This window comes from Eleutherodactylus coqui, chromosome 3 (genome assembly GCF_035609145.1).
Source record: "Eleutherodactylus coqui strain aEleCoq1 chromosome 3, aEleCoq1.hap1, whole genome shotgun sequence".
NCBI classification, from domain to species: Eukaryota; Metazoa; Chordata; class Amphibia; order Anura; family Eleutherodactylidae; genus Eleutherodactylus; species Eleutherodactylus coqui.
Genome location: NC_089839.1, coordinates 244,259,612 through 244,280,348, shown reverse-complemented (window position 1 = coordinate 244,280,348; position 20,737 = coordinate 244,259,612). Strand labels below are relative to the sequence as shown.

The window sequence follows — 20,737 nt, the reverse complement described above, 5'->3', positions numbered from 1 at the left end:
TGCAACTCACCGCTCTCCCCCTGCCGACACCCGAATCTTTACTTGCTCGAGTAGTTTGCCTTAGTGAGTACGCTCGCTCATCTCTAATCATTATGTGTAAGGCTCTATTCACACATGCATTGGAGGTTCCATTTGAAGCCTCCGGTGCAAATCCAGCATGAAATTCCGGATCAAAAAGTCGTGCATGCTGGACATTTTCATCTAGTAAAAATGACGGATAGGTGCAGGAACTAAGCGGTTCCCTTTATAGTCAATGGGTCTGTTCGAGAGAGTTTGGTTCAGTTATGAGACAGATCCATTCATCAGGGAATTACGTTTTCCTGTGCCATAATGAAGCAGGAAAATAGAATCCCTAGAACAGATGTCAATTTAGCCTTATTGGTCTAGTGATCCAAGACCTCCACAATCAGCAGAACAACAATGCTGTGGAGCTCAGTTGTGTTGGAACCACTACACCGCATTACTTATCCCAAACGAGAAATTAACCAGATTTTGATTTTTGTTCATGATACAGTAATATTAGAATGTTGTATATATTGTAACAAGAGTAGTAGGAACATATTGAAATATTGTATGCTATTAGCAAAGAGAACCTTCCATTGTTTCCTTTAGTTTTTCAGCATTTCGCTATACACATAAAGCTGCTACAGTGTATTTAACATATATGTTTAATTAGTAAATAGTGCAGTTTTACAGTTTGGCATTAATATGAATGGCGACAAATGGATCTTCAGCTGAACTGCTGATTTTGAAATGTGCTGTGCCATTGCTGTTCACAGTAATCCGTGTGCCAGTACAAATGGCGGATTTCTTCTCCCCAGAGATGACATCACAATAAGTGCCAGGGGGAAGCCCTGTGTTCAATGTAACATCCAAGTCCCTGAAAGAATATTAATATGCTTTTTAGGACAAGACTTACGTTACATATATGACTACTAGTGATGAGCAATTATTGGAATAATTGGTTTGTGTCGGTATTAGCCAGATTTCACAAAAATCATCATAAATCGAGACAGCCAATTTCGACTCCCATTAAATACATTGGGAGTAGAAATCACGTTCACTAATTTGCACTCCAGAAAGTCTCTAGTGTAGCCAAAGCCCCCCAAATCGCATGGGAGATGGGACTACAGCCACACATCTGGAGAACACTGTGTTCCTCCCAATAATTGGTCAAAATATTTTACAGTGGTGTAATGGTCAATCGTAGCACAGGGGTGTCACTGAAGACACAAGAAGGCCCACATATGGTCCCTGAGAACAAAAAGGTGTGCTGCATGTTCAATAGCAATGTCATAAAGTTTGCAAAAAACAAAAATTCTACCAGGTGAACAGAACAGCCAAGCACGGCCCTTCTCCAAGGAAAAGATGCAGAGCTACAGCTGTTTTTTGTGTTTTGAAAGTTTTTCATTTTAAGAGAAGGAGAAGGAAGAAGAATCATGCTGGAACGAGGAGGAGGTTAGTCGCAGCATCGCTACTACCAGCAGCAATAGCACCTTGAGGGCTGTAGCTTTGTATTTCCATATGACATATTTTTCATTTGGGGGGAAAGTAGGAGGAGGAAACATGGTGCAAGTAAGAGAAGGAGAGCAGTAACATGACCAGCAGTAACAGCACATTGATGATACAGTTTGGTCTTTGATCAGCCACGAAGGTGCAGAAGTCAGGTAAAACCCATGTCTGGTTCATTTTTATAAACATCCGGCGATCCACATTGTCTGTGGATAGGCTGATGCATCTGTCAGCTATCACACTCCAAGCTGTGCTGAACAACCTTTCTGACACTCAGAAGTCAAAGAGGCCAACGTCATGTCTGAATATATCCACGTCGACAGCTGGCATACTCCTGGACCATCTTGCTGCCTGTGACCGAGTCCTACCCTGTGCTGTTGCTGCAGACTGCAGCAGGCTAAAAAAACTATGCAAAACCTCTGTTGTTTAAGAAGTGCTTCACTGCCAGGTTCATCACATGGGCCAAGCAAGGTATGTGTGTGAGATTGCCGAAGCGAAGGGCTGCCAGCAGGTTGGCCCGATTGTCACACACACGACCATGCCTGACTTCAGACTGTGTGGGGTCAGCAACATGTCGGCTTGTGCCTGCAGAGCCATCATCAGACATATGAGTTTTAGGACAGCATTTTGGTGTTTACCACATGTGCAGAGGTATGGAGGTCGTGTTTTGTCATATACGGATATCTGTGCCAATGTGGAGGGTGTTGAAAGGTGATATGAAGAGGTGAAGGAAGAGAAGGAGGTAGCGGGTGAGGAGTGGATAGACAAGGATGAATGTCCCACAACTCTTAGGGGTACCATGAAACATGGACCACCCTTTTTGACAATGCCCCACCTGCATAACATTGACCCAGTGTACAGTTAAGGATATGCAATACCCTTGGCCATGCTTGCTAGACCACATGTCCATTGTCAGATGCACCCTGTCAAATCCTATAATTTGCCCATGCCATAAACTCTTTACCTTGACAGTATTTCTTCACCAAAGTAAAAGAGGTGAAGTATGGATTTAAGATGTGTGGATTTTGCTGTAGATGCCAAGTGGAGGATCATATTGTTTGTGTACACTAAATTTTACTCACCAGTCATCATTATTAAACACAATAAAGCCCACATTTCCACGTCCAAAGGCAATCTGATTTTGACCATTGTCCCACCAATTTATCAGCATTTGGCCATTAGCGAGATTTCGAAAGATGACCATGTTCCTATGAAAAAATTGAACAACAACTTATGAGAGTAAAATATTCCTTTGGGTATTAAGAAGTCTGTGCCCATCAATGAACGTACAGATATATACAAATATCCATTTACATGTTAGACAGGAAATTGATTGAAGTAAGACACATTTTTTAAAAATAAATGGATTATTTCACACTGTTAGTCTTAAACAGACAAGCACATGCGCAAATACGCTCGCTGCTACGGAGCGCATTAGCGCATGAACCAGTCAAAATCCTTTGTTCAAATTTCACGCTATTGCATGCAGGTTAAAAAAAAAGCAGAAAGATAAGTCCTGCCCTATCTTTTCACGCATGTGGAAAAACTATTTTCTTGCCTAGTATTAAAGTGCAAAAATCCTGCTAGTGAGAACTAAGACATTCAAATCACTGGTTTCGTTTTGTCAGATTTTGTGGCCGTGATTTTCATGGCAGCAAAAAATGCCGAAATCACGTTTGTCTGTTTAAGCCCTGAGATGTATTAATCACATTGAATCATATACAGTTGCTTACTTTATTTGTCTCCATCTATGCTCACAAATCCAGCCATTGCCACAGGTCGTGTCTTCATTGATAGTGACTGCTTTAGTGGACCCATTACTGTAGCTCGGTGGACCGATCCAGTCATTTCTGTCCTGCAACCACAAGATACAAAGGATGAATTTACAGATACTGATTGCATTCTTTTATGTATTTTAATATATTAAAACACTTTTTTGTATATTTAAGTGTATTATTCTGTGGCCATTAAGGGTGGTTTCACAACTAAGAAAGTATTAATTGCACTACAAACAATATATTTTTTTGTGGCCTTTTTATTTTTTTTGGTCAGTGGATTTTTTTCCTTTTATGCAATAGCAGCAGGCTGTAGGTTTGGCTTTTCTTCCTGGTGTTTTTGCATAGGATTCTATAAGGAACATGAAAAATTGTCAAAAATAATGCAAGTTAAAATGTGTGAGTTAAAAAGAAAAGCAATCGCAAAAATAGTTTGAAAAGTACATGTACCATTGTGTGTTTTTTTTTTGTTAACAGAAAATGCCACAAAAAAGTGTGTAAAGTAAGCTTATGCCACTTAAGTAATAAACTGTCACTTCCTGCCTTCCTGTACAGGACTTTCCCTTCATGCTCTCTCTCCTCCAATCGCGGGCTCCCTCTTACTGTCACCCTACTATCTCTCAGCCAATTCACGACTCCTTCTCATTAAGCAGACTGGCCAATGAGAGTTAGAACTGCTAGCAACCAGTAGGAAAGAGGCTGGCTCCTGGGCAGATTATATCCAACCTCTTTACTGGTCAGATTAAACTGCAGTTAACCATTTCATGCCATGTCTAAATGTTTGAACTACCTTAATATAGACTCTTCTGGGTCACTACACTGTTGTTTAATTTTGCCTCATTTTTTAGGAAATGTAAACAAATCTTAGTGCCAACATCAACATTTTGTTGAGTAGATAATAATGGAATATTTAATAATTGTAAGGTACCGTTGTACCAGTAATATTGTAATGTTTATTTTGCACTTAGTTAGAAATAGAATATTTCCACATACTGTATATTCCAATACTATACAAATTGGTAAGTTTTTTGTCATGTTGCTTTAGCAAATCTCACAATAAAAAACTGTTGAAACAAAAAAAAAAGATCCTTGAGAGAAAAAGGAGAAGAAAGGAGACACAAAGTCACAGAAGTTGCTATGACAATTTATATCTTACCTTCCCATGTACAAAGTCTCTAGGCCAGCTAAAACTTGACATGACACGGGTAAATCCGTAAGGATGTGCCAGCATGAAGCCCATTGCCATTTTGTACAGGCTGTAAAGATTATTAATGTTAAGGGTATTGAAAAAGACCTGAATAAATCTTTTGAAATCTTATTAAAGATAGCATTCATTACCGTGCATCAAAGAAAGTGAGGATAGCAGATCCACCAGCGCCATGGCCTCTTTGGTTGTCATGGTTGTCAACAAAAACCAAGGCTCTATTAGTCGGCATGAAACCCCAGCCTTCTCCCCAATTTCTGGATTAAAAAACAGAAGGTAAGTGCAGTTTAAAGCTGTACATGGAGAGTGCCCATTATTACTCACTTGTAAACTTACTTAAGATATGCCATCTTTTCTTTATCCCACTTACGAATTACTTTTCCAAGTTTGGCCCCATATTTAAATTCCGTTATCTGTCCAATGTAATTGTACTCCTTCGCCGAAATTCCTTCTCCACCCAGATCGATCACCTAACAGAAATCAATCCATGTTAGTTATGCTGTTAGGTTGATTGTGACACTAGATGCAAAACTATAAAGTAAGCCCATTAAGTTGGTTATTCTAATAGTTTGGTTGGCTCAACAATACAGTATTCACGGTCTTTAGATCATGGCTTCTCAAATACTTTTCTTCCAGGGCCTCCCAGTCAAAGTATAGTGTCACATGGGCCTCACCAATAGTTAATATTTATGGAAAAAGAGGATCATGCAAGGTGTTGGATTTAAAGTCCCCAGCCAAAGAGTTCCAAATAACAGTCACTGTGCCCCGAGTAACTTAATGTCTCCACCTCTACTGTCACTTCTACCGTAAGAAGGAAGTCAAGTTGTGCATCCTGTTCCAATCTGTACAACAAAATGTTTGGCAGGATACAGTGATCTATGGCGGATCAGTTTTGCTGAGACAGTAGAGTCTTAATAAAGGACATGGGGCCTATCCATCTAAAATGAGAAGTTCAGAAGATGTGCCATCATGAACTAGGGGGTGCCTCAGCTTCAGAAGCAATGCTATAGAAATTCGACTATATCATTTGCCATGGATTCCTTTGTTTTCAGACTGAAATTAATTTTACCCCCATACACTTTTGGCCCTCCGTGATGGACTTTAAAAAGGAATCAAATTCCCAATTATAGTTCCTCTCACAAAGATGACTAAAGGATTCTAATAATGTTGATTGGTGTTAATGGAAGATTATAATTATTGAATGCCTCACAAATCAAATATTACTTTGGTTACTATTACATTATTTTACCTCTTGGAAAATAAAAGGACGAGATCCACTGGGGAACCACTTAGTGTTCAGATTGTTTAGCCTGCTAATAATGGCTTGAATATCCCCTGGCCACATGTGTTTACAAGCATCGAGTCGAAAGCCAGCCACACCAATATCAATGAGCTTGTTCAAATAGTCGGCAATCTTCCCACGGACGTGTTCTTTTTCTAATGCCAAATCCAGAAGACTCACAAGACGACAATTTCTGACCTGTGCAGAATTCAGATCAAGTGGGGGAATAATAACTAGTAAGTCACAAAAAGTTGTCAAACAAATGTTGAAGAAGTTGCTTTACAGTTTAATAGTTGCAGATTTTCAATAGTATACCTGGTTTGTATCTCCGTAGTTCCAAATTTCACCATTACTAGTGTTACACTTTTTATCATTAAAGTCAAGAGCAGAGTACGGCACACTAGGAAAGCTTCTTGTATTTGTATCATAGGAACTGCCACATGTAGAAGAATTCCCTTTTCCAACTCCGGATCCACACATGTGGTTAATGACTGCATCTACATAAATATAAACCTGCAATATATCAAGAAAAGCAGTTATCACACATTTGGTGTAACATTGTATTTAGGAAAAGCAAATATTGTAAAACGATCATGTAAATAATCATTAGTAGAAGAAGCTCTAAATTTTATACATGCTAATTAAAGTTTAGGTTGATGAAGTTGAACCTACGCTGATATATTGGAATCAAACACATGGTGAACCCCCCCACCTGGACGTGGACAAGCCTGGAAAGAAGCCCCACAACAAAAATCAATATGGAAGATAGTCCAGCATCAAAGTAGAGTCCCAATAATTTTTCATCTTTAGACTACATGCACACGAGCGTAAATCTCACGTGAGTTTTGTGTGTTGCGAGACACACAAAACTCACACGAATATGAACTCCATTCTTTTGTCTTATCTTTTCCCGTTTCCTCGGAACACATTGCCCACTGTTTTCAATGGGACAGTAAGGCCTTGTTCACACGAGCGTGGATTTAGCGCATTAGTGAAAAGATCGCGGCTAATCGAACAAATGGTTTTCTACAGAAGCATTCCGATGAAGGAATTTTAGACGGGCAAAATACTCACACCCAACAAAGTTAGGACATCCGACTGCAATGCGCGCATCTAAGGTCCGTGCTGTGAAAAAAGATAGGACCTGATCTATCTTTGGTGCGAGCTGCGCGGGCGTTTCCATAGACTCCTATGGGAGCTGGATAACAAGTACCACGCAGCTCCCGATCATGTGAACCAGGAATTTCACAGCTAATTCACAGCTTGAGACTTAATAGCTGATAATCACCCGTTGACGCAATTTTTTACGGAGCGCTATACGATTTCTTGGCCATGCTATTAGAGAGTGAAAAGCACGCTGGTGTGAACGAACCTAAAACACATCACAAGCAAGTGCGGTGTGCATGCTGGTGCGATGTGATGTTTCCCATTGAAATTAATGGAAAACACTTGCGATCCTCTAGCACACGTGAAAAATGACTCACATGTGCATGTAAAAGGCACGTTGGCAAGCACGATAACTGGCCGAGTTTCTTGGCAGACAAATACAACTAGTAACAGATGCAATTCATTTCTTGAGCAAAGGGAATAAAGTTATTAAAATAGCTGGAGGGGTCAAGAATTTATTTTTGCACTTTTTTCATGTTGCATATCTTGGATTATAGCAGTGATCAGAGTTTAGTGTTTGTCAATTGGAAAAGACGTATGGGGAGACTAATTAAGGTTGGCTATTCATACCAGTTTCATGCCAGTCGTAATTCATACGTTGCTGGAGTAAAATGCATCACTGGTTGTTCTTCAAGGTGTATTCTGAGACTTTTACTATTGATAACCTAGCCTCAGGATAGGTCATAAAAATTTGATTGTTGGTGTTTTTCGCTCAAGATCTCCACCAATTAGCTGATGCTCTGGTCTGTTGTAAGTGTAATGGGTTTATACATTGTTATCAGTGCTCAGGGCTGGAAGTATAATAGATGGCTTCATTCCCACTTAACCCTTTCCAATCCAATTTGTATCCTGGTTTTCCTAGGGGGCTTACTCTTTTTCTGCTGTTATACAATGGCACTATATGCTGGCTAAAGCCAGTACTGCATGAGGTGACTCGTTGGATAGGCTCCAACAGCAGAGAGGCTGGCAATATACAGTAAGAGAACCCTGACGGATGTCTTCTAACATCAGAGCTGTTCAACTTTAAATCATAATGTCTTCAGAGGTCAGACAGTGGATTGGAAAGGGTTAAATCAGTTGGAGCAATGCCTTCCATTACACCTCCGACTCAATGAGAAGCCAATAGTGTAATGGAAGGCATTGCTCCTATTAAGTTCAATGGGAATGAAGCCATCCATTACACTTCCAGCCCCGACTACTGATGCTACATTGACAGTGGACAGAAAGATCATCTTATCATTGGGAATCCACCACTCTCACTGAGGATAGGTCATCAAGAGTAAAATTCCTTGAATACCCCTTTAAGCTCTTTTTGCTCCGGCCGAGATCTGCATTTGACGAACACTGATCACAATGATTGACACTTATTTCCCTGACCTTATTCACAGCATATTCCCCATTCACATGCAGAGATATGCTGCCAAGAAGATATTTTTTGTGAAGATGCAATTAGCTGATAAACAAGCATTTGCTCATTTGTCGGCTGATTGCTGCTCTGTTTACATAGGTCAATGATTGGGTGAAGAAGTGTTCTAGTCAATGCTTGTTCATGATCACGGTCCTGTTTCTAAAGGCCGCTTAATCTAGACGTTGAAATCTATGCTTGCAATGAGCAGGTGTAGATTTGCACTATAATTTGTGCCATTTTGAGGCGTGATAGTAAATTTATTGGTCCACAGGAGGCCTTGCCTCTGCCGCTAAAACCTGCCCAATTGTCTTCCCGCTTTTGAAAAATGGTGAGAGGTGTAAAAAGTCATGATTTGCAACTGTTCTACATCACAAGCGTAGAACAAAATCTTTGATAAATTTCCACAAAACGGTGACCCAATCTAAGCTTGGGCTCTACAAATGTCAAAAGATGGGCTAGATAATATCTCCTTCTCCGAACAGAGGTATGATAATGAGATGAATTCAAGGATTACTTATTAAGTGTGGTCTTCCCCCTTATTACTTCACTGACCATTCACAGACATACAATTTGTTTAAGGGGTTTTATGGGCAAAAACTATTGATGACCTATCCTCAGGATAGACCATCAATAATTAATTGCCAGGAACCCGATGCTTGGGATCCCTGGCAATTACCTGATCACCCAGCCCTCTGTCAGCGCAGTGCGTTGGATGTGCGTCATAGGACATATGAGCAGAAGTGCCTTAGCAGACTTCACTCCCATTAAATTCAACAGGAGTTGAATGGCTATTACACTTCCGCATACATCCCGGTGTTGGAGGCAGAAGTGCCAGAAGTGTAATGGATTGGTTATCAATAGTTTTGTACCGCAAACCCCTTTAGTGACTTGGTGGGCTGCCCTGTACATCTGACCCAAGGGCTAAATATATGTAAAATATGACTTAAAAAATAGGTCCTACACATTCAGATATAGATCTGAGTGAGAAACTGTTGTTGCGTCCTGCCCTCAAGGCAGCAGAAATTTTTTTTAAAGAATTACAATTATGGGATTTGTCTGTTGGATGTACAGTCATAACTCTACTTTCGTTGCCTTCCTCTTTTGCCATTTCCCAGTTTCACCAATTCTTTAACGCAGAATTTTGGCTCTACTTTCGTTGGCTGCTTCTAGTTTCTCCGACAGCCGCCGGCCCACGTGACCTTGCTATCCAATCACAACCATTCATGGATTGCTCCATTCATGGATGAATAGCTGTGATTGGAACAGCCAGTGCTGGCTGTGATTGGCTGAGCGGGCTGTCACTCAGACGATTCAGACAATCAGAGCAATCTCTTGCTGGAGGCGGGAGATTTCAATCCCCATCACTAGCAAAGTGCTCCCGGCTTGACAAGTGCCTAGCAACCTGCATGGAGGTCCGGAGAGTGGCCCCCGGAACACCAACGGCACCTTCAAGGTGAGTATTGATTTATTTTTTTCTCTCAGGTAGAAATATCATCCTCGGCCCAATATCATCCCCGCAGTCCTAAAAAGCCCATGATGCAAGGTATTTTCACAAGGAAATGGCCTTGCATTTCTGCAGAGGTTCCCTTCATCTATGCAATGGCTGTCACAGCCATGGTAGGAGAACATGGTCTTCTCCCATTGAAAACATGTGGTAACCCCCTTTCATTTGAAAACGCCCTCGCATCCCTGTGGGGTTCCCTTCATGTCCGCAGCGGCTGTCACAACAGCGGCAGGAGGTAGCGATCTTCTCCCATTGATTTCAACATGGCCGGTGCTGCTGATGCAGGCCCCATTAAAATCAATGGGTGATAATGCAAACAGAATGGACATGCTGTAATGTTTTTGCTGCATCGCATCAAAAACGTGGTGCAATGCAGGGGAACATTGCAAGTGTGAATGAACCCAATCTAAAGAATGGGTTTCATATTTTGTGAGATTTGTACGTCTTGCAATGCACAAATCTCGCACAATTTTTTCGCCAGTGTGAAGGAGCCCTAAATCCAAGAAGTAACATCTTACTATATGTTGTTATGAAGCAGCGAGGAAAAGCAGAAGACTTAAAGGGGTTGTCCCGCGGCAGCAAGTAGGTCTATACACTTCTGTATGGCCATATTAATGCACTTTGTAATGTACATTGTGCATTAATTATGAGCCATACAGAAGTTATCAAAAGTTTTATACTTACCTGCTCCGTTGCTGGCGTCCTCGTCTCCATGGTGCCGACTAATTTTCGGCCTCCGATGGCCAAATTAGCCGCGCTTGCGCAGTCCGGGTCTTCTGCTGTCTTCAATGGGGCCGCTCGTGCAGAATGCCGGCTCCGTGTAGCTCCGCCCCGTCACGTGCCGATTCCAGCCAATCAGGAGGCTGGAATCGGCAATGGACCGCACAGAAGAGCTGCGGTCCACGGAGGGAACAAACCCCGGCGGCCATCTTCAGCAGGTGAGTATGAAGACGCCGGACCACCGGGATTCAGGTAAGCACTCTCCGGTTTGTTTTTTTAACCCCCGCATCAGGGTTGTCTCGCGCCGAACGGGGGGGGGGGGGGGGGGGGTTAAAAAAAAAGAAAAAAAAACGTTTCGGCGCGGGACAACCCCTTTAAGTGTACAAGAAGTGAAAAGGAATAGCAAATGTACTTTTGTTCCTTTGTTTAACAGACATCTCTAAATGTTTGGTGTCATTAACCTTTAAGAGATTGTACGAATTTTTCAACCATTACATACATTACTGGAAATGAAAAGGTATATACCCCAACATCGTTACATCTGGTGACCATGTCCCTGAATTGCTGTTCATCTCCGGATCGGGTGCAGATCTTATAGCTGATTGGCTGGTATCTCTCCCACCATGGTCTCTTGGGGTTTGTGATGATCAAATTCTCATTAGGAGGTGAAATCTACAAAAAGGTTGCAGACAGACAATTTTAATACACATATTTTAACATAACAGTGCCCCAAAAAAGCTATCTACAATAACAGCAGGTCAAGGTCCACCCCTTAAACATGAACTTTTGGGAATTTGTTATGCAGCTCAGAAGCATCTTATAATGTCATTTTAAATATAATTTACTTGGAACTGTGTCAGAAGGACCATAAGTGAGATGTCTGCATTAAGTGGAGTAGCAGTCACGTTTCTGTTCAGTACTCGGAAATTTGCAAGTAACGGACTAGATATAATACTAGATGTTCCCATTAGAATTTATTAGTGAGTGATACATTGCCTAATTCTTAGCAAAGTGTTTGTTAGAAGTACACAGTCCACTTCAGAGCTGTTTCAAAATCTCATAGCCTAAAATAAATGTTACACAAATTGGCTTTTGTCATTCAGAGCAAAGAAATAAAAAAACAACAACATCTGACTATAAATGATGTCCGGTGCCAAGATGCTGTATGGGGCGCTGAGCAGGGGGTTGGACCCGATGACCCTGGAGGTCCCTTCCAACTCTACCATTCTATGTGTGTCAGCGCCTGAAGATGGTAAGCTGCTGGGAGCAAAGAGAGGTTGTACCGGAATATCAAGTTTTTCCCATCTACAGTAACCCCACAGTGATGAGGACGGGGGACACAGAACCATTCTTGTACAACCACTTTAAGAGCCTTTTACATGGCACGATTACATCAGATCGAGTAGTTTGCCCAATAATTATGCCATGTGAATGCATGCAGTGAAAAACCAATCAACGATAAATCGCTGATCGGATCTTTCATGCAGACCATAAAATCAATGTTGGTCCACCGTTGCATCGTTCAATCTAAACAGGCAATCGACTGCCTGCTAACTGTGAATGGAGGTGGGCAGAACGGAATAAGGCCTGGCTCGTTCCACCTCCATTCACTGAACAATCTGTAAAAGCGCAGGAACGATCTTTAACTGGAACAGCTGTTAGGTGTTTTAGTACCTAACAGTTGTATTGTGTAAAAGGGGCTTTAATGTTTGTCCGTTACTTACTATTTAGTACAATAATACAAATGAATGGCTGAGCGCTGTGACCAATCACAGGCAGCGCTCAGCTGTCATTCAATGACGGCTGGGCGCTGCCTCTGATTGGTTACAGCTAGAGATGAGCGAGCGTACTTGTCCGAGCTTGATGCTCATTCGAGTATTAGGGTGTTCGAGATGCTCGTTACTCGAGACGAGTACCACGCGATGTTCGAGTTACTTTCACTTTCATCTCTGAGACATTTGTGCGCTTTTCTGGCCAATAGAAAGACATGGAAGGCATTACAACTTCCTCCTGCGACGTTCAAGCCCTATACCACCCCCCTGCAGTGAGTGGCTGGGGAGATCAGGTGTCACCCGAGTATTTAAATCTGCCCCGCCCGCAGCTCGCCACAGATGCATTCTGACATAGATCAGGGAAAGTGCTGCTGGTGCCGGAGCTGCTATAGGGAGAGTGTTAGGTGTTATTTTAGGCTTCAAGAACCCCAACGGTCCTTCTTAGGGCCACATCTGACCGTGTGCAGTACTGTTGAGGCTGCTTTTAGCAGTGTTGCACAATTTATTTTTTTTTGTATATCTGGCGTGCAGACCATTGCGTCCTCAGTCTGCAGTCATTGTACAGAGTATAGGGCCAGTACTGGTGAGGCAGGGACAGTGGGAAAGGTGAAAGAGATATACTATCTATATAGGCAGTGGGCTTTTTCAAAAAAATTGGGGAAAAATACTATATTTGGGCTGCCTGTGTCTTCAGTGTACTGCGTGTCTGCTGGGGGTAGTAGTCCAAATTAATACGCAGCAAAGCGTTACAGCAGGCTTGCGCAAAATTGTTTCCTGGCTCTGCTGTGCCCGTTACATCACCGCCGTCATAGCGCCAGAGGGAAACAGTATACATAATATACGCTGCATACAGTATCTGTCTGGTGTTTCAGCTCACCATTTAAAAAAAGTGAAGCAAAATACTTAAGGCCTACCACTGCCCTTTGGCCACTTGACTGCTTATGCGCTGTGGATTCCAGGAGCTGAGTCATACGCACCTACGTCTCACTGCAGGCGTGCGCAAAATTGTTTCCTGGCTCTGCTGTGTGTTCCGCCTCCAACCACAGGCCAATAAGCGGCACATTTAATTACAGCGTTCTGTTTCTGCTCTACTCGTAATACACCATGCTGAGGGGTAGGGGTAGGCCTAGAGGACATGGACGCGGGCGAGGACGCGGAGGCCCAAGTCAGGGTGTGGGCACAGGCCGAGCTCCTGATCCAGGTGTATCGCAGCCGACTGCTGCGGGATTAGGAGAGAGGCACGTTTCTGGTGTCCCCAGATTTATCTCACAATTAATGGGTCCACGCGGTAGACCTTTATTAGAAAATGAGCAGTGTGAGCAGGTCCTGTCGTGGATGGCAGAAAGTGCATCCAGCAATCTATTGACCACCCAGAGTTCTACGCCGTCCACTGCTGCAACTCTGAATCCTCTGGCTGCTGCTCCTCCTTCCTCCCAGTCTCCTCACTCCATTACAATGACACATTCTGAGGAGCAGGCAGACTCCCAGGAACTGTTCTCGAGCCCCTGCCCAGAATGGGCAGCAATGGTTTCTCTCCCACCGGAGGAGTTTGTCGTGACCGATGCCCAACCTTTGGAAAGTTCCCGGGGTCCGGGGGATGAGGCTGGGGACTTCCGGCAACTGTCTCAAGAGCTTTCAGTGGGTGAGGAGGACGATGACGATGAGACACAGTTGTCTATCACTCAGGTAGTAGTAATTGCAGTAAGTCTGAGGGAGAAGCGCACAGAGGATTCGGAGGAAGAGCAGCTGGACGATGAGGTGACTGACCCCACCTGGTTTCCTAAGCCTACTGAGGACAGGTCTTTAGAGGGTGAGGCAAGTGCAGCAGCAGGGCAGGTTGGAAGAGGCAGTGCGGTGGTCAGGGGTAGAGGCAGGGCCAGACCGAATAATCCACCAACTGTTTCCCAAAGCACCCCCTCGCGCCATGCCACCCTGCAGAGGCCGAGGTGCTCAAAGGTGTGGCAGTTTTTCACTGAGAGTGCAGACGACCGACGAACTGTGGTGTGCAAGGTTTGTCGTGCCATGATCAGTCGTGGAGCCACCACCACCAGCATGCGCAGACATATGATGGCCAAGCACCCCACAAGGTGGGACGAAGGCCGTTCACCGCCTCCGGTTTGCACCACTGCCTCTCCCCCTGTGCCCCAACCTGCCACTGAGATCCAACCCCCCTCTCAGGACACAGGCACTACCGTCTCCCGGCCTGCACCCACACCCTCACCTCCGCTGTCCTCGGCCCCATCCAGCAATGTCTCTAAGCGCAGCGTCCAGCCGTCGCTAGCGCAACTGTTTGAGCGCAAGCGCAAGTACGCCGCCACGCACCCGCACACTCAAGCGTTAAACATGCACATAGCCAAATTGATCAGCCTGGAGATGCTGCCGTATAGGCTTGTGGAAACGGAGGCTTTCAAAAACATGATGGCGGCGGCGGCCGCCGCGCGCTACTCGGTTCCCAGTCGCCACTACTTTTCCCGATGTGCCGTCCCAGCCCTGCACGACCACGTCTCCCGCAACATTGTACGCGCCCTCACCAACGCAGTTACTGCGAAGGTCCACTTAACAACGGACACGTGGACAAGCACAGGCGGGCAGGGCCACTATATCTCCCTGACGGCACATTGGGTGAATTTAGTGGAGGCTGGGACAGAGTCAGAGCCTGGGACCGCTCACGTCCTACCCACCCCCAGAATTGCGGGCCCCAGCTCGGTGGTGGTATCTGCGGCGGTGTATGCTTCCTCCACTAAACCACCCTCCTCCTCCTATGCAACCTCTGTCTCGCAATCAAGATGTGTCAGGTGCAGCACGTCGCCAGCAGTCGGTGTCGCGCGGCGTGGCAGCACAGCGGTGGCCAAGCGTCAGCAGGCCGTGCTGAAACTACTCAGCTTAGGAGAGAAGAGGCCCACAGCCCACGAACTGCTGCAGTGTCTGACAGAGCAGACCGACCGCTGGCTTTCGCCGCGGAGCCTCCAAGCGGGCATGGTCGTGTGTGACAACGGCCGTAACCTGGTGGCGGCTCTGCAGCTCGGCAGCCTCACGCACGTGCCATGCCTGGCCAACGTCTTTAATTTGGTGGTTCAGCGCTTTCTGAAAAGCTACCCACGCTTGTCAGACCTGCTCGGAAAGGTGTGCCGGCTCAGCGTACATTTCTGCAAGTCCAAGACGGACGCTGCCACCCTGCGCACCCTGCAACATCGGTTTAATCTGCCAGTGCACCGACTGCTGTGCGACGTGCCCACATGGTGGAATTCTACGCTCCACATGTTGGCCAGGCTCTATGAGCAGCGTAGAGCTATAGTGGAATACCAACTCCAACATGGGCGGCGTAGTGGGAGTCAGCCTCCTCAATTCTTTACATAAGAGTGGGCCTGGTTGGCAGACATCTGCCAGGTCCTTGGAAACTTTGAGGAGTCTACCCAGATGGTGAGCGGCGATGCTGCAATCATTAGCATCACCATTCCTCTGCTATGCATCTTGAGAAGTTCCCTGCAAAGCATAAAGGCAGGCGCTTTGCGCTCGGAATCGGAGGCGGGGGAAGACAGTATGTCGCTGGATAGTCAGAGCACCCTCATGTCTATATCTCAGCGCGTTGAGGAGGAGGAGGAGGAGGAGGGGGAGGAGCATGAGGAGGAGGGGGAAGAGACAGCTTGGCCCACTGCTGAGGGTACCCATGCTGCTTGCCTGTCATCCTTTCAGCGTGTATGGCCTGAGGAGGAGGCGCAGTTCCGAGGGCCAGGTAGCAGGGGAGGCGCGGAGATCAGGCAGCATGTACAGCACAGGCAGGGGAACACTCTCCAAGGCCTTTGACAGCTTTATGGCTCCCCAGCAAGACTGTGTCACCGCTCCCCAGTCAAGGCTGAGTCGGCGGGAGCACTGTAAAATAATGGTGAGGGAGTACGTAGCCGATCGCACGACTGTCCTCCGTGACGCCTCTGCCCCCTACAACTACTGGGTGTCGAAGCTTGACACGTGGCCTGAACTCGCGCTGTATGCCCTGGAGGTGCTTGCTTGTCCTGCGGCTAGCATCTTGTCAGAGAGGGTGTTTAGTGCGGCTGGGGGAATCATCACGGATAAGCGTACTCGCCTGTCAACCGACAGTGCCGACAGGCTTACACTCATCAAGATGAACAAAGCCTGGATTTCCCCAGACTTCTCTTCTCCACCAGCGGACAGCAGCGCTACCTAAACAATATGTAGGCTGCACCCGCGAATGGAAGCATCGTTCTCTATCACCATCAAAAACTGGGACCTTTTAGCTTCATCAATCTGTGTATTCTATTCATCCTCCTCCTCCTGCTCCTCCTCCTGAAACCTCACGTAATCACGCCGAACGGGCAATTTTTCTTAGGCCCACAAGGCTCAGTCATATTACTTTTGTAAACAATGTTTATACGTTTCAATTCTCATTAAAGCGTTGAAACTTGCACCTGAACCAATTTTTATTTTAACTGGGCTGCCTCCAGGCCTAGTTACAAATTAAGCCACATTAACCAAAGCAATTAATGGGTTTCACCTGCCCTCTTGGTTGGGCATGGGCAATTTTTCTGAGGTACATTAGTACTGTTAGTACACCAATTTTTTGGGGCCCTCGCCTACAGTGTAATCCTAGTAATTTTTATGGGCTTCGCCTGCACTCATGCTACAGCAAGGTGTGTGGGGTTGGCCTACACTTTTGCTACATAAATGTAACTGGGGCCTTGTCTATACTGCAACTACTGAAATGTGAAAGAGACTGTTATCTCCCTAAACTGCTGCAACGGGAATGTTACTGTGGCCTGTCTTGACTGCTACTACTACTGAAATGGAACTAATACTGTGCTCCCCCTATACTGCTGCTTCGGAATTGTTACTGGGGCCTGTCTTGACTGCTACTATTACTGAAATGGAACTAAGACTGTGCTCCCCCTATACTGCTGCTAGTGATATGTTAGTGGGGCCTGTCTGGACTGCTACTACTACTGAAATGGAACTAATACTGTGCTCCCCCTATAATGCTGCTAGTGATATGTCACTGGGGCCTGTCCCTAATGCTACCGCTGAAATGTTAATAATTCTGGGCTCTACCTATACCGCTGCTAATGCTATGTCACTGGAGTGTGGAAACTGAGGCTTCCCAAAGACATGATGGTGGCGAGGCCATTTCCCACCAACGCGGTTACTGTTAAGGTGCATATAACCACGGACACGTGAAGAGGACACGTAGTGCCTCAAAAACATCCCCCTCCTCCTCCAACAATGAAAACATTCTTGGCTATTACCTTTGCATTGGTCCGTCTGGTGGCAGTCCAAGAATTTCACCTTTATTGACACAACAAGGGAGCCCCCCCACCATCCCCCCGCCACGGCCCACTTAATCATGGCCACATTCCGAAAACCAACTAAATAAAACTGTGCTACTAGGTCCGCAGTCGCCACCACATTCCCACCAACGCGGTTACTGTTAAGGTACATATTACCACTCTGACTGTGGCATGCACTGTGGGCCAAAGCACACCTGTATTGTATGTGACGTTAGCTCTGCTGAGCAGGGCACTGCAATGGGATACATTTATGTACCGCCGATGGGTTCCAGGGAGCCACCCATGCTGTGGGTCCACAGGGACTTCACATTAGGGATTTGTACCTGCCAGTGTCTATGTATTAAAAACAACGGTCAGACTGGGGCATGCAGTGTGGGCCGAAGACCACCTGCATTAAACCTGACGTTACCTCAGCTGTGCTGGGCACTGCAATGGGATATATTTATGTACCGCCGGTGCCTTCCTGGGACCCACCCATGCTGTCGGTCCACACAGAGTTGTAACTGCATGTGTCCACTTCTAAAAAACGCCAGTCTGACTGGGGCATGCAGTGTGGGATGAAGCCCACCTGCATTAAACCTGACGTTACCTCAGCTGTGCTGGGCACTGCAATGGGATTTATTTATGTACCGCCAGTGGGTTCCAGGGAGCCACCCATGCTGTGGGTCCACAGGGACTTCACAATAGGGAGTTGTACCTGCCTGTGTCTACTTATAAAAAACCCCAGTCTGACTGGGGCATGCAGTGTGGGCCGAAGCCCACCTGCATTTAATCTGACGTTAGCTCTGCTGTCCAGGGCACTGCAATGGGATACATTTATGTACAGCCGGTGGGTTCCAGGGAGCCACCCATGCTGTGGGTGCACACGGAATTCCCATTGCGGAGTTGTACCTGCCTGTGACTATTTATAAAACACCTCGGTCTGACTGGGACATGCAGACACCTTGACAGAATGAATAGTGTGTGGCACATGGGTTCCCCATTGCTATGCCCACGTTTGCAGCTCCTGACGGAGGTGGCACAGGATTGGATTTCTCATTGCTTCTGTACAGCATTATGGGCTATCGCCCCGCCCCTTTTAAAGAGGGTCGCTGCCTGGCCGTGCCAACCCTCTGCAGTGTGTGCCTGCGGTTCCTCCTCATGGCAGGCGCACTTATAAATAGACATGAGGGTGGTGTGGCTATGAGGCCAGCGTGTGGCATGAGGGCAGCTGAAGGCTGTTGGGAGGGGGGGCCCACTCTTGCCGCTATTGTGGCTTAATAGTGGGGCCTGGGAACTTGAGATGCAGCCCAACATGTAGCCCCTCGCCTGCCCGATCCGTTGCTGTGTCATTCCCATCATTTTCTTGAATTTCTCAGATTTTCACAAATGAAAACCTTAAAGAGCATCGGCGATATACAAAAATGCTCGGGTCGCCCATTGACTTCAATGGGGTTCGTTACTCGAAACGAACCCTCGAGGATCGCGAAAAGTTCGTCTCGAGTAACGAGCACCCGAGCATTTTGGTGCTTGCTCATCTCTAGTTACAGCGCTCAGCCAATCAGAGGCAGTGCTTTCTGGAGTCGGGGATGTTTTAACCCCCAGACTCCAGAAGACAGAACAACACTGCCAGGTCTAGAGAGAAGAGCCGGATGGCTCTTCTAGGTGAGCAAAAAAAAAATTTCTATTTTTTTTTTTTACAGCTAGGGATAGTTTTCAGGGAAGGCTTATATTTCAAGCCCTTCTCTGAAACTCATTGCTGTGGGGGTTGCCTGCACCCCATTGCTATCAACGGGGCCACAGCAGCGCCAGCCCCATTGAAAGCAATGAGTAATATGGCTGATTTCTCTTAGCGCTGTGAGGCTTGAATGAAAAAATCGCAAATGATTATGAAACAATTGAAAATCATTGGTTTCATAATTATGTGTTTTCACTCGCTTTTGCATCGCAATAAAACATATTGCGAGTGGGTAGGGCTCTTAGGGCTCCTTCACATGCATTTTTCCGTTCTCGGACGCACCGTGAACTCGCATGAATGGACGATTTTCCACGATCAAGTCCCAAATCTAATTAGCTGGGTGCGATGTTTTTTGCGAAAATCCTTGGAATGACTTCAAAAGCCCAATTAGAGGCACCTGTAAGCTTTCTGCAGCATTGGATGCTGCTAAACTGCCTCCCCCTCCTTTTTTTTTTAGCTCACATATAATAGCAGGCGTGGATTTCGGTCGTATATGTTCTATTTTTTATGATGCAAATTAAATCAGTTGCTACAGATACACAGCCATACCTGGACACCTGCAAACCCGTTTGGTCCCAGGTAACGTTCACATTCTTCAGCGATGTCCTCCCAGCGCCATTCAAACAAGTGGACAATAGATGTTTTGCCACAAGCCACATTGGGATTGAACTGGCCGGCACAGACCCCAAGCAGCAGGAGCAGCAGCAGCAGAGTCATGGTGAGCGCTCATGTGCTCCAGCATCTTATCCTCTGCATATTTATAGCAGTAGACTCTCATGTGACCTCTGCTCAAAGCAGTCTGATGAGTAGCTATTTCCATGCACGCTCCTGTGCTCTGTAGCAAAGGTTGTGTGGAGTGAGGAAAGAGAACACTTCAGTATAGTAGTAATGGTTATTTGTAAGCATTGCAACAGGATCAGTGGAGAAGTGTGTGAAGACCTTTGCATTTCTTCAAGTTTCCTGTTTAAGACCCCATTTACACTGACAGATGATCGCTCAAAAGTCGCTCAAACGATAGTTTGAATAACAGTTTATCATTTGAGTGACAGTTTTAAGTGATCCTCTTTGCATAATCTATAGTCGCTATAAGAGCTATGCAGGTGGAGCGGGACACCACTGCTATCGCTCGGCAAACAATACAGCTGTTGTGCATAAGCAAACAGCTGTATTATATTACGCGATTACAGCTCGCGTCCCGCTGTGAACTACAAGTGGGACATGAGCTAAAAGAATCTTATCAGCGCTGCCGACTGTGATAACAGCCTTCACTGCTGATAAGAGTTCATCACTCAATTGAAGAAAACTAGAATTGAACAATGAACGACTCGTGAACGAAAAGTGCACGATGTCCATGCATTTAGACGCAACGGTTATCACTC

General features: G+C 45.6%; 1 protein-coding gene across 1 annotated transcript; it reads right to left on the bottom strand.

The window, feature by feature from the left end:
• Positions 1-672: 672 nt before the first annotated feature.
• LOC136619991 (pancreatic alpha-amylase-like) lies at positions 673-20,117 on the bottom strand. The gene is made up of 10 exons (XM_066594720.1): positions 19,908-20,117; positions 11,098-11,244; positions 6,089-6,286; positions 5,741-5,971; positions 4,828-4,961; positions 4,626-4,748; positions 4,444-4,543; positions 3,246-3,367; positions 2,595-2,720; positions 673-880 (listed from the first exon to the last, which is right to left on the bottom strand). The coding sequence occupies exons 1-10, from the start codon at positions 20,073-20,075 to the stop codon at positions 691-693; spliced, it is 1,539 nt and encodes a 512-aa protein (XP_066450817.1). The 5' UTR covers positions 20,076-20,117; the 3' UTR covers positions 673-690.
• Between the last annotated feature and the right edge of the window lie 620 nt (positions 20,118-20,737).